A 15,921-nucleotide genomic window follows, 5' to 3' on the forward strand; every position below is an offset into this window, starting at 1 on the left:
CATCTTGATTCGATTCTACTTTTTTCTGGTTTCCTTTCTACTTACATAGTATTCCTTCAGTGAATAAATCCTAACAATCATTAGAGAGATATAAGAAAACATTATTTTCTGATTTTTTAGTAGTTTCCTTGTGTTATAACACTATGTAGGAATGTGTCAGGAATAAGGTGGACCAAAGTTATTTCTTTCCAGAAAATAAATATAAATCCAAAAGCACAGTCTTCCTAGTTTTATGCTAATCACAAAAATAACTGGGATTGGAAACATGTTCAATAAAGGAGAGCTAGAAGATGATATGTACTATTCCAAGAAAACAGAGCTTTTATGCCTGAATTCCCTACAGAGAAGTGTGGAGCTCCTAAATGGGGCAGGTACGTCATGATTACTCAACTCTGAATTTTCCTTTGCCAGCGCTAAGCCTTTTCTCAACAGCTTTCTTCAAATAGCAGAGGCTGAGATGAATGAGATGCAAAATAGAACCATGATCAATACCTTCCCCTTCTTGAGCAAAACTGGACTTGGTAAAGGGTCATGCTGACGAGTACTGGGTGAGTCACCCCTACTGATATCCTGGGCCGAATTTCAGACACCAGTTCATGTTAGGGAGGAGTGGGAAGGAGATTTGCATGTGTGACCTCATCCAGGCCTGGAGCATAAAAACAGTTGAGTTGTAGGTATTACCCAGCACCGGGACCAGCAGTTTCCAAACAAGTCAAGACCATGGCAGTCCTCAGCTCCATGTTGCTGCCACTCAGGCTGTTTCTGTGCTTCGGACTGTTGTGTTCTTCGGCCAGCTCTGCAGATGACATTGACAACTGCATCCTCTTCAGTGAGGTCATCACCACTGGCCAAGGCATCATGGCCAATTCAGATGTCTATGAAAGCAACACAAACTACACAGGTGAGGAGAAGCCATTCTTTTTGTTGTCCTTTGTCTTCTGAGGGGAATTAACTAAATTTCAGAGCACACCCCTCCACTCCTGCTCTCAATCACACAAAACATATGTTTTTGACCCAGATGGAAAGTGGGGGTAGAAACAGAAAGAGAGTATGTGTGAGAGAGTTGGTTGGGTGGGACTGTTTCCTCCCTGTCCTTTGTGCAAACCTGAGCCAGGAGTCATTAAATCCTGACACCCAGGTTAACAGCCCCAGCAAGAGCACACCCGTGGCAAGTTCTCAGACTTAAATAAAGTGGGTGTTTTATTGTTTTCAGGGGTAATAAGTGCATCACAATGTGTGGTCTGTTCTCATTCATTTGATAAAACAATGCCACCGTGGATGATAGCATATTGCACAACACCGGGAGGCACTGTTTGCCTTTGGTGTGTGGGTGGAAACCCTAGTGAGCTAGGCAGGGAGAGTGCTACTCTCCCACCTTGTTTATGATAAGCAGCCTGTAGCTGAGAAAAGTTAGGTTACGGCTCAGGGCTCCCCTGCTATTAAGGGGCAGAACCGGCTCCTGAATCTTGGTCTTTCCTTCCCAGTCCAATGCTTTTCTTCAAGGTACATAGGAACATTTAACAAATATTCTGTTTTGGATCAGCCAAACCTATAAGTCAAGACAGGTACTTTCTGATTACTTTCATAAAAACAACATTTAATATGGCGGTTTACATGTATTCGTGCATTTAGATCTCACAACAACAATATGTAGATCATATCTACAACATGGTAGATAACATACCATGACCACTCCCGTTTCACAGATGAGAAAACAGAGGTAGAGGTGTTAGTCACTTCCTCAGGTCAGAGCTACTTACAGGATGGAGCCGGAATATGAATCTGAGCAGTCTAGCTTCAGACACCCAGTCCTTAACCACTGCGCTCTACGATCCTCACTTAAGTAATGAGAGCTAGGACTTCTTACTACATTCTGGGTGCTGTTCTAAGGGTAAATGCTATTATGTTCCCAGATGAGAACCACAGCATCGGGAAGTTAAAGTTTTACCCAAGGCCATAGTGGATAGCATTGCTAATATCTGAACCTAAGTAACAGCCAAGATTTTTCCAGCTCTGTTAAGCCAGGATGTCCAGCTTCAGAGCCTGCCGTCTCATTACTACGTCATCCTGCTCTCCTAGAACTCTAACCAAATTCTGCAGAGAGTACCGAGGTGATGTCCACACCCATGAGCCACAGATTCCAGACTTCAGCAGGAGAATGACGATGATCTGCCTTCACATGCTTGTCCCAGCTTGTCCTTTTCTCTTTTTTTCGTGGGGACTGTCACTAAGGGCCTCAGCTGTGACTCAGATCACTGTATCCCACTCCCTCAGTCCTCGTCCTCCCAAAACAGGGAGGATAATCTTACAATGCGAGATGAGGACAGGAAGGCGTATGTGTGACCCTCCATACGCGGATGGACCTGGGGGGTTGAGGGACTGCTACAAAAGAGATCAAGACTCCACACTTAAGATAACATATCACAAGGTGAGCGATTTTGCTGTTGACATAAAAGAAAAAGAAAACTATCTCATGAGAATGCTGGGTGGAGATATGTAGACTGGGGTTCTTCTGCAAGTAGCAAGGAAGGAGAACAAATAGTCAAGAGAGGATCCATAAGACCCCTTGAAAGGGAGTTTGCTGGGTGAGGGGGAAATCAAACATTTGCAGAGGTGTTGGGTAGCAGAGAGAGAAAGGGGAAGGAGGAGAGGAACTCTGGTTCATTGAACACCTATTTTGTGCCAGGCATTTCTCCAAACTTTACCCCACTTCATCTCAGAGCAGAAATGTGCTAAAATTCCGTGATAAACCAAATCACTATGTGAATTATTTAAGCTGAGGGTCAAAATCCTACGTTCAGGGAGATGTGAAGTGCCAGACTCCACACCCAGGATTACACAACAGGCTCCATGATTTCCTCATGAGAGTGTCTTTGCAGGATTGCACTGGGACTCAGGACTTTTGAGGAGACTCGGTAAAGACCAACAAAGGCCAACCACTTCTCCTTATTTTGATTTTAAAGTTTTTAAATTTCAGGGTTTGTGTCAACATTGGTGAGTCATGTCCAAACGGGTTGGGGTGTCCTACAGCACACATGCGGCTCAGGCAGGTGAACATTAGAAGAGGTTCTCTGGGTCTGTCCTGGCATCAGTGAAAGAAACCCAGGACACAGTGACATTTACCTTAAGACTGTGCTGGGTATGTATCTGCCTCCATGGGCAAGAGGGATAAAAGGCGCTTGCCTTTTTGCCTGAACCTTCATCTTTAAGGGCACTGTCCAGCACTGGGTGCACAACTATTTTTTAATTAACATATAATGTATTCTTTGCTTCAGGGGTACATGTCTGTGAATCCTCAGTCTTACACAATTTACAGCACTCACCATAGCACATGCCCTCTCCAATGTCCATAACCTAGTCCCCCTATCCTTCCCCCACCACCAAGCCCCAGCAACCCTCAGTTTGTTTCCTAAGTTTAAGAGTCTCTTATGCTTTGTCTCCCTCCTCGGTCCCACCTTATTTCATTTTTTCCCTCCCTACCCCACCATGACCCGCTGCCCTGCCTCCCAAATTCCTCATATCAGAGATATCATATGATAATTGTCTTTCTCTGATTGACTTATTTCACTTAGCATAATACCCTCTAGTTCCATCCACTTTGTTACAAATGGCAGGATTTGGGGTTTTGATGGCTGTATAGTATTCCTGTGTGTGTGTGTGTGTATGTGTGTGTGTATGTGTGTGTGTGTGTGTGTATATATATATATATATATATATATATATATATATATATCTCACATCTTCTTTATCCATTCATAAGTTGATGGACGTCTAGGTTCTTTCCATAGTTTGGCTATTGTGGACATTGCTGCTATAAACACTGGGGTACACGTGCTCCTTCAGATCACTACATTTGTATCTTTAAGGTAAATACCCAGTAGTGCAATTGAAGGATCATAGGGTAGCTCTATTTTCAACTTTTTGAGGAACCTCCATGCTGTTTTCCAGAGTGGCTGCACCAGCTTGCATTCCCACCAACAGTGTAGGAGGGGTCCCCTTTCTCCGCATCCTCACCAACATCTGTCATTTCCTGACATTAATTTTAGCCATTCTGACTGCTGTGAGGTGGTATCTCACTGCGGTTTTGATTTGTATTTCCCTGATACCAAGTGATGTGGAGCACTTTTTCATGTGTCTGTTGGCCATCTGGATGTCTTCTTTGCAGAAATGTCTGTTCATGTCCTCTGCCCATTTCTTGATTGGATTATTTGTTCTTTGGGTGTTGAGCTTGCTAAGTTCTTTATAGATTTTGGATACTAGCCCTTTATCCAATATGTCATTTGCAAATATCTTCTCCCATTGTGTCCATTGTCTTTTGGTTTTGTTGACTGTTTCCTTTGCTGCGCAAAAGCTTTTGATCTTAATGAGTCCCAATAGTTCATTTTTGAGTGCACAACTTTTTAAATCAATGAGTAGTTATTTAGGGCCCTCCAAGTCCCCAGCATTGGGCTGGCCAGATACTGACATGGAAAAAACCACAGTACAGAGAACAAGCCAGAATGTAATTAACTACTCAACTCTATAGGAACAAATGTAAATGTTTCAGGAGTGAGAGGAAGAGAGGGCTGGACTGGGCCAGAGGTGGAACATAGGTTAGGTCCTGGAGAGTTAGCAGGGATGGGATGTCTGATGAGAAGGCAGGGTTCCAGACAGGAACAAAGGCCAGGGGCAGGTATGGGCAGTTGCGCCTGCAGAAGCAGAGGCGGGTTGGCTGCGCCTAGAGCAGGAGTGCAAAAGCACAGTGAGCCAGGTTAGGAGGGTCATAAAAGCCATGTGGTGGGTACTGTAATCAACAGAAGTAAAAATGTAAAAGCAGAACTCTTTCGGTCCTCTAGAAAGATGGGCGCTTGAAAGGTTTGGGAGAATACTTTGTCCTCACAGAAGAGCTGTATGTGGAATGTGATCTGCCTGCAGCCTGAAGAGGGAAGGTGGAGGCCAGAAACCCAGGTTACAGATGTCTAGGAGGGAAGGAAGGAGGCGGGAAGCCAGTGTGAGAGAGGGAGAGCAGAAGAAACAGCAGAGACAAGAGCTTGCCCATGGGAGAACTGACAGACTTGGTACGATCTCAGGATACCATCGCTGAGCACCATCCCCCTCACCATTGTGCACACATCTACAAGGGTCAGGTTCTCAGTGCGCAAGTCAGGCCAGTGGGGTTTGGCTCAGCCTACCCTGATAGGCCAAAACAACAGAAACGAAATGTTTTGTGCTAAAAAAAAAAAAAAAATACATAAATAACAAACACAATTCATCCAACACCCATCATGGGTTGAAAGTCTTATACTTTTTGTGCTTTTCCCAAGAACCCTGTAGATAAGGTACCATGATCTCCATATCATGAGGGCTAATGTCCTCATCCTCAGACCCAGGACCAGACCTGGTGCAGAGTGGGCATTCCATGAGTATTTGCGGAGCGAGTGACGGACAGTAAGGAAACCGAGGCGGAGAGAGGAAATGACTCGCTCCTAAATGCGAGAGCTGGAATTCTTATCCAATAGGACTGTCTGATCCTATTGTGCCGCATGCTTGACTTTCTTTGCTTTGTACAGAGAAACCTCTGAAAGGATCTGGGGTGGCTGACAGGACCCTGGAGAATAACACTTTAGCACTTAGAAATTCTCCCAGAAGGGATCTCTTAAGGGAGGAAATGGACAGGCTGAAACGTCCTCTTGAAGTACGCTCCCTGTTACACATCAGAATGCTAGAATCGGCAAGTGTCAGTGCGGTCCCTGTGAGTGTATCCTATGCTAGGTCCACGGGGAAGACTTACCTGACTGGGGAAGGCCGGGAAACCCTAGCATTATTGGACAGGGGCTCAGAGACCACACCGCTTCCCTCACACTCACAACAGAGACCAAGGGCATCAGTGATTCTGGGACCAAGAACGGGCTCTGCTTTCACTTGGCACTAAGGGTGCCTAATGTCCTGACACACTGCCCAGTGGGCCCACTTGACCCCTTCCCCAGCATCAACCCCGCCTCTCCCCACCTTGCTCTCCCCCTGAGAGAAGGGCAGAACAGCCCATCCCCTTTATCTGGTGCACAGGAACATGGCTCTGGAGGTTAAGAGCCAGCCAGGATCTCACCTCTGTTCTACAGCAAAACCAGGGCCAGAGCACATGTCTTCTTTTGTTTACCATTGACTGGAGAACATGTGGAAAACAAAAACGCACGAGGAAGAAAATAAAAATATTGATAATCCCACTACCAAGAAATCACCGTAGTTAAAATCTTGTATTTCCTTCCAGACCTTTGTCTGCAACCTCATTTAAGATGGGATCATACCGTATGTACAACACTATTTGTAACTTCCTTTTTCCTGCTAAAGTTTGATTTCATGACCCTCATCCCCCTTCTGACTGCACAAATGGCTGACTGGTTCCCTACCCTTCCCTCCTAGTATGGGTTCCCGTGAATGCCAGTATTAGCTCTGTGGTCCTGCGAGCCGTGGATGCGAACAACAACTCACTGGGCCTCTGGGAGAAAGCAGACAAGGTTTGCCGCAACAGCGCCCTGTATCGCCTGGATAACCGGAGGGACCAGATCTTCATGGCAAACTGGGTATCTCCTAACTCGACGAACATAACCACAGTCGCGCTACAGTAAGCACCTACCTGTGTGTGATCTGCTTTGGGCTTGTACAAGTGCAGACGGGGTTTACACAGTCTCACACTGACCTTGGACGACTCAAAATGCACTCCAGACATGATGTGCACTCCTTTCTGCCTCACTACTCTGTCCTACCTGCAGGAGTTCCCATGCACCCAAACACACACACACTCCTTCCCTCTCCCCCCCACCCCCAGGCAGGCTCAACAGAGACAAAGATAGCTCTAGTGTTAAAGAAAACCATAGCTGCACAGTGGTTAAAACCAAACAAGCAAACAAATGAAAACACTTTATTCGGGACTGTTGCAGCAGGAGGAAAGAGACCTCAGAATAGAACCAAGTTCAGTTCTGAATACATCACGGGCAAGCGGGAATTTATAGCCAAGGAGCAGGGTGGGGATCACTGAGAGGAAACAATAAGGCCTGTGAGGGGGGCTTCTGGCTAAACTGACCTAATAGGATTCTTGCAGAAGGCAGGCCGGGGCCGTCAGATATTCCCCGGGGGTGGGAGAAGATGAAGAACTAGGTATCGGGGTAAATGATGGGAGGTACTTACTGAACTGACTTAGCAGGGTTCTCACTAAAACCGGATTTTACAAGGAAGTGCACAGACAGGCCTAGAAGAAGGTTCTGGAGCCTGACTAAAGTTGGTCAAACAAAGAATCGTTGTCACTGGGCATGCTGTTTGCTTCAAATTCCAGAGAATCATTTTTTAAAAGACACATTCATTTTGGAAATGCCACATGTGATGACTATGTCATAAAACTGGCTAATGTCACACAAAATGGACACCCTCAGACTGTGAGGTGAGGCCACAGGGGACTTGCATTACACTTTAACAGAAAGGCCTGCCTCTCAGCTAATGATGTTATCCAAGTTACCTCGGGAGCCCATGTTGAGAGACCCTCGCACTTTCAGACTGCCACTTGTATTGAAAAGCCATTCCCACGACCATCAGGCCGTGGACCCTGGTGGTGTCCCCTTGGTAGTGAACAGCCACCAAGTCTCTGTAGACACTGGTGGTTCTGATGCTATCCAGCCATCCTGCCTTCTCCTGCCATCTTGGGGCCTGGTCAGACTTAGCTGGCTCTGCAGAGGTGACTGTGCCCACCACGACTTCCCAGAGTGAAAATCCGAGGGAGCCGCTGCATTCCAGCCTCCCGAAGACAGCAGTCTCTTAGAAGTCGGCCAAAGCTAATCAGGGCAAAGACTTTGCTTTCCTCTCACCTCATTAAAGCCTCCACACTCCATGCAACAACAGATAGAAGGCCCAACAGTAACAACCTGCCACAGAAAAAGCACTTTCCCAAGGACAGTGTGGTCTGCAGACCCCTCCTACCCTGCACTGGCCTCTCTGCTTGTTCAGCCTCGGTACCCACTCCTGACACGGGGAGGGGAGCAGCACGTATGACGGGGGCACGGAGAGCGCTGGCTGGGGCACCGTGAGATGTGAAGAGGCCCCTGTCCACGGGGCTCCACAATGAGTTCTGGGGAGGCAAGGCCCCTACAGAAATAACTGCAGAAGCTGAGTGTCAGTTCCTCGAGAAAGCATTCCCTAAACCCCCAGGTCAGGCTCCAGCTCCCTGTTTGCACTCTCATAACTTCCACTGCTTTGTCACAACACGTCACAACTACGATCAATCATTTAACTTGTTTATTGTTCTGTTGCAAGTCGGTTTCTCTGAAGAGACTGTAAAGTGCCACAAGGGTAAGAACCACACCTGTCTCATTCACCACTGTCCCCTCAGCACCAAGCATGGCGACTGGCATGTGGCGCACGCTCATTAGTTAACTGTTGACCGCATGAACGGGAGACGGGGATAGTAACGGGACCATTGACAGGATAACACACCACGCTGTACAGACCACTTAATAAGCATTAAGCACCTACTACGTGTCAGGCCTTGCTGACGACAGAACCTGCCCTCAAGGAGCCCACTCGTGGCAGGACTGGTTCACAGCAAGGCCACGCAGTCGCGGGGCATGTCTCTCTAACGGGGCTCTGTCTGGGAATGATAACATGGAAAAATGACTTCACAGACGTTACTGTCGGGTATCTGGGCAGATGGGACTGGGATGGAGATCACAGGCAGGACTGGCTTTAACAAGAAGTGCATTCCAGCTTGTGGGGAGTTCAGGGTGCTGAAGTCGGTGGGGTGGGGGATGGACAAGAGCTTCACTGGAGCAAGACCATGGAGAATCTCAGTCAAGACAATATACACCAGATCAGTAATGATCGGCTGATGGTGCTGGAGAGAACACCAAGGTCAGGATCCCCCGGGAAGGCAGAAAAGGGAGCTAGACTTGTGAATTCCACAGCAGAGGGCCTCACCATTATCTCTCATTGATTTGCCCTCCACAGAGCCTTCACTATTAATTTCTATGATGCGGCTACATTTTCTTCTCTGCAACTAGGAAGAAAAGGTAAGTTCCTCTGTGGCCTATTTACACATCTGGCAGTGACTCGGTCAGCCTGGAAAGTTAGTTGGTGGGTGCCTTAGAAGAGTCCTCTAATCATGTGGTATTCAGACGTCAGTTGAGTGCCCCAACACCTGAGACCTACAGAAGACAGTGTGACCCCTTATCCTATGCCTCTGGAAAACAAAAGCCATTCCCAAGATTTTTGCCAACTCCCAGGGGCCTTTAATTCTCACAGCCACCTGTGGCTCCAGACTCCTGCTTCCTTGGAAGCCATTATGTCCAATGTCACACAGATGGATAGGAAAATCAGCTCTTTGTTTAATTTCCACAAAGCATTCCCACTTGCACAATGCCTTCCTAGGTATAGCAAACTCTAACCAAAGGGCTCAAGGAAAGGGGTCAAGATTTGCACAAAGAAGGCTTGAGAGTACAGAAATGCTCATACTGTCCTTAGTTCTTAGAGTGGCCTCTGGCTACCACCAAGGATTTCCGCTGACCTTTAATAGGCTGTTGTCCCCAACTTCTAGCCATCCTGAAGCTCCTCGTCCTTCTCTTGCCTTTTCTGTCCTCTTCCTTCTCTCTTACCTCCTTCTAGGGAGCTAAAACAAATTCAAGAAATTGAAGTGCAGGAAAGATAGGTAACTTGCTGGAAAACACACAGAAAGTAAATGGAGAAATTAGGACTCGTGGTCCACATCTTACACTTTTTCCACTTTTCTTAGAATTACATCAAAACTCTAAAGACAATCTTTCATTCTTAATGAAGTTTTTAAATACATATTTCAACCAAGAACAAGAAACATTAGTCCTTCTCAGTGTTTAGATAACAGGTCTTCCTTGGGGGCCCCACAACACTGTACGCTGCCCATCTTCCTGCTGGCCATACATTGCATATGTGGGCACAAGGGATATCTATTTACAACAACAAATTTTAAAGTGATTCTGTCTAAGGAAACTATTACATGAGTGCCTTCATGGCTTCCTTGGTAGTTCCCCTCTATGAAAAGACTGGGGTGTTATTTTCCTCCTGAAGGACATTTTCAAGATGAACACTCATGTAAATGCTAAGAAAAAAGTGTTTGCTTCTAATCAGGATTCCTTGGCTCCACATTAATAAAAATCCAGCTTAGAAGGAAAGAAGAAAAGAAAGAAAGAGAAGTGGGGAGGGAAGGAGGAAGAGAGGAAGGAAGGAAGCAAGCAAGCAAGCGGTTGTGTTCAGACCTTGTGGTTCAGTGGGATACTGGAAAAACATCTGCCCTGGGAAACACAGAGATAAAACACAGTGCCTTGTAATTGGAGGGCGCCCTCCCACCAGGGGAGAGTGACTGAGCCTGAGCAAATCACGGGACTTTGCCCTTTTTTTTCTTCTTCCACGTAGTCCTCTTTGATCCACAGACCCTTGGAGGCATCATTAAAAAGGCTCCAGTTTTTCCAAGATCAGACTACCCACAGGGCCTGGTTATCTCTGCTTCTCTGGAAGGCAACCTCAGAGAAGCAAAGGGTGGTCAGATCCCTGCACAGAAGAATGAGAAGTGCCTCTGAAATCACAGAAAGAGATTCCAGGGTTTGAACAGGGCTTCTGGGCACTTGCTTTAGAGCGGGGATAGCCCTCCTCAGGTTTCAGTTTGTTTTTTTTTTTAAGATTTTATTTATTCATTTGACAAAGAGAGAGCACAAGAAGGGGGAGTAGCATGTAGAGGGAGAGGGAGAAGCTGGTACCCCACTGAGCAGGGAGCCTGACACAGGGCTCGATCCCAGGACCCTGGGAGCATGACCTGAGTCAAAGGCAGACTCTTAACTAACTGAGTCACCCAGGCCAGGCACCCTGATATCTAATTCTCATAAGCATTACATGCAACCTTTGAAATTAGCAAGAAAAAAATATATAATTTTGCTATTCTGGGTCATTTTTGCACTGACTGATCTAATATAACTTTGAGGACATGAAGACATTTGAGGACAGAGTACCCACCCAACAACAAATTCAGTGGTTGTATAAACTCCTTCCCCTGTAGGATTGTGTAGATCTTAAGGGTAGAGAATGTTTCTTACTTATTTTTTCTTCCTTGACATTCTATATTCCCTGGTTTTCCTACTCCTCTACATACACTTAGCCACTAAAAAGTGTTGACAGAAGTTTGCTCATGAACTCTGTGTTCATGAGCTCTAGTGTTCCATCAGACTGGCCTCCTTTCTCCGGTGCCCCCCCAAAACCAGTTCTGATGCCATTGTTTTGTTTTGTTTTCCAGACACAACCACTTTGCACATCTCTACAACCAGGACAAACCCACACCCTACCTCAACAACAGGACACATCTCCACAACGAAAACAACTCCACACTCAACTGCAACAAGAAAACACCTCTCCACAACCACAACAACCCCACACCCAACCCCAATGACAAGACATTTCTTCACAACCAGGACAACCCCATACCCAAACCCAAGAACAACCAGCTTGGCCAACAGAACCTTCCTCTGCCCCATCACAAGTGCCATTCAGATCCTGCTAGTGTTTCTCACCAGCAAACTCCTCTCCTAGAAGGAAGCTGAAAAACAGTTGCTCCTGCCTCTACCATTTCCTCCTACGTTCAGTTCTAAGCCAGTGCTCTGACGGGCATGTGAATGAAGACTTTACATTCTCAAATGGGCAACTCTACGACCATTGCTTTGGACCAAAACAGAGACCTGGGTGTCACTTGGTGAAGGGTAGCTAGTCCATTCACTGGTGGACTTGGGGCACACAGATGTTCAACTGGTGAACATCAACAGATGTTCAATTGTGTCTCTCACGACACAAATTAGACTTTTTGTTGACTTAGACCTACTCTGGGTGTAACCTGGAATTCTGGCTCTCGGTTTCACATGCTGACAGCCAATTCCACAGCCAATGTAAACTTCTGTTCACTGCCAAATGATTCCTCCATACCTGAGTCTCTGTGGGAACAACCTTTCTTCACTTTCAAGATGACCTCAGAGCTCTGACCAAACCCACTCAGCTTACACAAGAGCTTCTGTGCCTCATGTCACCCAACAAGGAAAGGAAAAAGGAATAGCCCTGATATTACTGGTCACACCAGTAGCACGTGAAGGGCTAGAAAACAAGAATGTACCATGTCTGAGCAAACAACCGTAGGTAAATATGATGGTATAAAGACATTATTTCCTATGTCATACCAAATAAACTACACTTCAAACAAAAATAATGTGTTAAATTCAAATGTAAGTCTTCAATGAGTGATTGAAGTACAACATGCTAATTTTATTCATGTATATGAACATTAAAAAATTAATAGAATGGTGAGAGTGTGTATGCTTTCAAAGCCAGATCTAAAGGTAAAGTTTTCCCAATTTTACTTCTCAAGTACAAACTGGTCATTTCTTTCCTTAATGATAATTTCCATTAAGAAATGGGAAAAATATTTATAGCATTCATAATACAATGTAAAACCAACAGAAAGCATGGGATTTCCAGTAATACCCTGGTAATAAGCAGCAAAGGTCTAATAATTACCTAAATTCCAAGATGCCAATATCTAGTAACTAGCCTTCCTCTGGGACGGTTTCTGTCAATTTCTTCTTCCCTGTGAATAGGACACACTTTTCCTACTTGTAGGTCTTTGATTATTGTTGAAGGCTAAAACGTGGTGACTCTGGAAATCAGCCTCTGCCTCCCCTCCAGGGCAGGCTGCTGCTTGTTGAGGGCCACCGTCCATTTGCTTAGGGACTTTTCCCAACTATCATGTGCAGACCGCATTCCTTACTGAGTGTGGTCACTGACTGCTCTCTCCTGTTATCTCAGAGCTCAATCAGCGACCTGAGAGATTTTCTTAAATGTCGAAATTTAGCAGCCGCTTTCCTCATTAAGCATTCCTCTAATAGCTGGAAGGTGTTTTTTGTTTTTTTGTTTTTTTAGATCCTAGAGTATGAGAAAGTTCACTCTGACAGTCTTTGCCAGTTTAATGGTTGCTGCAGTGAACAGACGGATTCCTGGAGCTCCTCATCCTGCCATTTTCTGTGCCATGGCTCGGTAGCCACCACTAGTAACTGCCGGGTGCCGGGCTAAGCGCTTTAAGTGCGTCTTCCCATTTAATTGTCACAACACTAGGAGATACAGCTGTTATATAGACACGGACACTAAGGCAGAGAGAGAGAAATCATTTGCCCAGAGTCGTTCAGTAAGTCGTGAGGCTGGGTTTCGGCTACTACAGAACCTGCCCCATTAACCAGGACACCGTAAGAGCCCCCTGCGTGGCTCCTGCATCCCCTGGCATCCCCCAGGACAGCGGGCTCCCCAGGGCCCAATGACAAGAAGGTATGGGGGTCTCTCACAGGCTGCGTGCTCCAGCAGCGCTCCTCCACGCCCCACTCGGCTGCCACCTCTGAGAAAAACTGCAGTGAGCCCTGACCCCAAAGCTAAGAACAGGCTCGTATTTATCCGTCATGGCCCAGCCTGGCCGCATCTCAGGCTCCGTATAGAAGGGGGGACAACTGTTGGAGCCTCAGTAAAAGCACTCTCTCAAGCTGGAAAAGTTTTAGACTCGGAGAAGTCTCGGGGGCTGAATTCAGACACGCAGCCCAGAGGCAGCTCGACAAGGGCACTGGATTGGGAGGCAGGGAACCTGTTAAATTCCAGTTCTGCTATGAAGAAAGGAGGTGAACTTCTGCCTTGATTTTCATCTGTTCCATTCAGGCTTGGTTGGCCCAGGTATCTGAGCACTCTTGCAGGTGGGTCTCCATTTTGACTTCCCCGTCATATCCACACCTTCGTTCTCAGGGTCTAGTCAGAAATGGGAAGTCAGCGTTGCTCTGTGCTCTGATCAGGAGCACTGTGGAGGATTCAGAAGCAAAAGCCAGGTTCAGACACAGAGTGTCCTATTCGACAAGGGTCACCTTCCCTGGGCTCAGGAGGCTTCCGGGTTATCTGCCATGCATGGTCTCTCCAGCGAGTCCAGTGAGCCCCCAGCAGAGCAAGAGTAAAGAGATAAACAAGTATGCTTGTTCACAGTCTAGGAAAAAGCTAATCCTGATGGGAGGGTGACCAACCACGAGGAAAACAAAGGCATTCAGGACCTTCGGGGAAGCCCCCAGGCTGCACCTCCTGCACAGAAAAGAGGTGAACAAAAGATGGACTGTTTCCACTCCCACGCTCCCTTGCCCAACCTCATTCTTCCACTTCCAGGTTTTCTTCTTTGTGACTTCCTGTTTTGTGAATTCGATGCATACTTACCCTCTGTTAGAAACAGCAACTGCCCACCCCTTTATGACGGGAAGGGAGTGCGGAGGGAGTAGGAGAGAAAACTGCAGGCTTCCGAATCCCATCACCTCAAAGATCCTCACACCAGAAAGATTACCAAGCCTGGTCAGTGGTCACTATCCCACTGACTGTTCAGAGCAGCAAAACATTCAGAACAGGCAGAACATGCAGACATTATCGTATGATCTATCAACCTCCACATTACCTTTGAAAATAAACATTGAAAAATACTAATAATTAAGTAAAAAAAACTTTATTATTTCACCCGAGAGGTAGTTTGGCAATTGTCTTAAGGCATAAACTCTGAGGTCAGACTACATGCGTTCAATCTTGTTTGATTTTACCCCTCGATAGTTGTGGGACCCTGTACGAGTTACTTAGCATCTGTGTGACTCGATTTCTTCATCTGTAGAAGAGGGAGAAATATAGTAGCTACCCATAGGCCGTTGTGGAGATTAAACCAGTTAATATATAAAGCATGTGGAATAGTAACTGGCACAAAATAAGTACTGTATAATTATTTAATGGCTAAAAAAGGCATCACGACTGATATATTGATATACAAGAAAGCCAAGTATTGTACCCATAGAAATATGTGCAGATAAAATGGTGCCCATAACAAGGACTTAAAGTACTAACTTGTAACTCTTTTTTTTTTTTTTAAGATTTTATTTATTTCACAGAGAGAGATCACAAGTGGGCAGAGAGGCAGGCAGAGAGAGAGCGGGAAGCAGGCTCCCCGCTGAGCAGAAAGCCTGATGCAGGGCTGGATCCAAGGACCCTGGGATCATGAACTGAGCTAAAGGCAGAGGCTCAACCCACTGAGCCACCCAGGTGCCCCCTAACTTGTAACTCTTATGAGAAATGGTGAGTGTCTGACTTTCCACAGCCTTTCTCCCCCTTAGTCCCACCTTCACCACCCTTCGAGCTTCTAAGTAAAAGGTCTCCTTGCATGCTGGGTCAGCCCCTCTTACAGAGAAGCTAAACTGTGGGTGAGAGGTTGACAGTCCACATAACAAAGAGTTACTGGGGAAGGTGGAGAAGAAAGAGCAAGCAAAGTCTGGGATTGGTATTGTGGGGCCTGAGAAAAGAGGAGCCTCTGTGGAGTGTGTGGAGAGGCTAAGAAATTTCCTAAGAGCTGCCCTCAGTTACTAACTGGTTGTCTCTTAATGTCCTTCAAGACATACAAGTGAAAATAAGAATTATTTTCCTTCTGATCGCTGGACTGTATTTCTTTGACTATGGTTCAGCAGCGAAACTGGGACATATGGACCACCCCTACCCTGCTTTTATGTAAGTTATGCCCATGCATATAGATAGAACGAAGTTAAATATATATACCTGATAGAAGTGGGAAATTATTTAACATACGCAAAAAAACTACACATTCATCTATGCATATGCATATAACCTGTATGTAAAAATAACTTTAGACTCAGACACTTGAGTCTAACAAACTCAAAAAGCCTTTGGGTAAACGAACAAAATATGTAGACAGCATATTCAAAGAGCTTGGGAAAACTGTTGAATAGTTATTTTAACTGAGTCTGTTTTCCTTCCTTCCTTCCTTCCTTTCACCTTTCCACCCTCCCTCCCTTTCTTTTATTTTTTTGTTTTTAAGGTTTTATTTTTAAG

At 45.9% G+C, this 15,921-nt stretch overlaps 2 protein-coding genes across 2 annotated transcripts in view; one reads left to right on the forward strand and one right to left on the reverse strand.

Moving 5' to 3' along the window:
* PLET1 (placenta expressed transcript 1) lies at nucleotides 1-12,449 on the forward strand. The gene is made up of 4 exons (XM_046016325.1): nucleotides 1-901; nucleotides 6,400-6,601; nucleotides 8,971-9,032; nucleotides 11,279-12,449. The coding sequence occupies exons 1-4, from the start codon at nucleotides 721-723 to the stop codon at nucleotides 11,569-11,571; spliced, it is 738 nt and encodes a 245-aa protein (XP_045872281.1). The 5' UTR covers nucleotides 1-720; the 3' UTR covers nucleotides 11,572-12,449.
* Nucleotides 12,348-15,921, reverse strand: part of PTS (6-pyruvoyltetrahydropterin synthase) — a 21,737-nt gene continuing 18,163 nt past the window's right edge. The window contains exon 6 of the mRNA XM_046016327.1: nucleotides 12,348-14,130. Within this exon, the coding sequence (XP_045872283.1) occupies nucleotides 13,950-14,130 (181 nt within the window). The 3' untranslated portion in view covers nucleotides 12,348-13,949. The remainder of the gene's footprint in view (nucleotides 14,131-15,921) is intronic.

The sequence above is a fragment of the Meles meles genome, chromosome 8, assembly GCF_922984935.1.
Source record: "Meles meles chromosome 8, mMelMel3.1 paternal haplotype, whole genome shotgun sequence".
NCBI classification, from domain to species: domain Eukaryota; kingdom Metazoa; phylum Chordata; class Mammalia; order Carnivora; family Mustelidae; genus Meles; species Meles meles.

Bases quoted from the DNA above. Each gene is read 5' to 3' on its own strand.
- PLET1 (XM_046016325.1), top strand. From the start codon at position 721: ATGGCAGTCCTCAGCTCCATGTTGCTGCCACTCAGGCTGTTTCTGTGC. The intron at 902-6,399 runs GTGAGGAGAAGC...CTTCCCTCCTAG, and splicing joins AAGCAACACAAACTACACAG to TATGGGTTCCCGTGAATGCC. The intron at 6,602-8,970 runs GTAAGCACCTAC...TGCCCTCCACAG, and splicing joins ATAACCACAGTCGCGCTACA to AGCCTTCACTATTAATTTCT.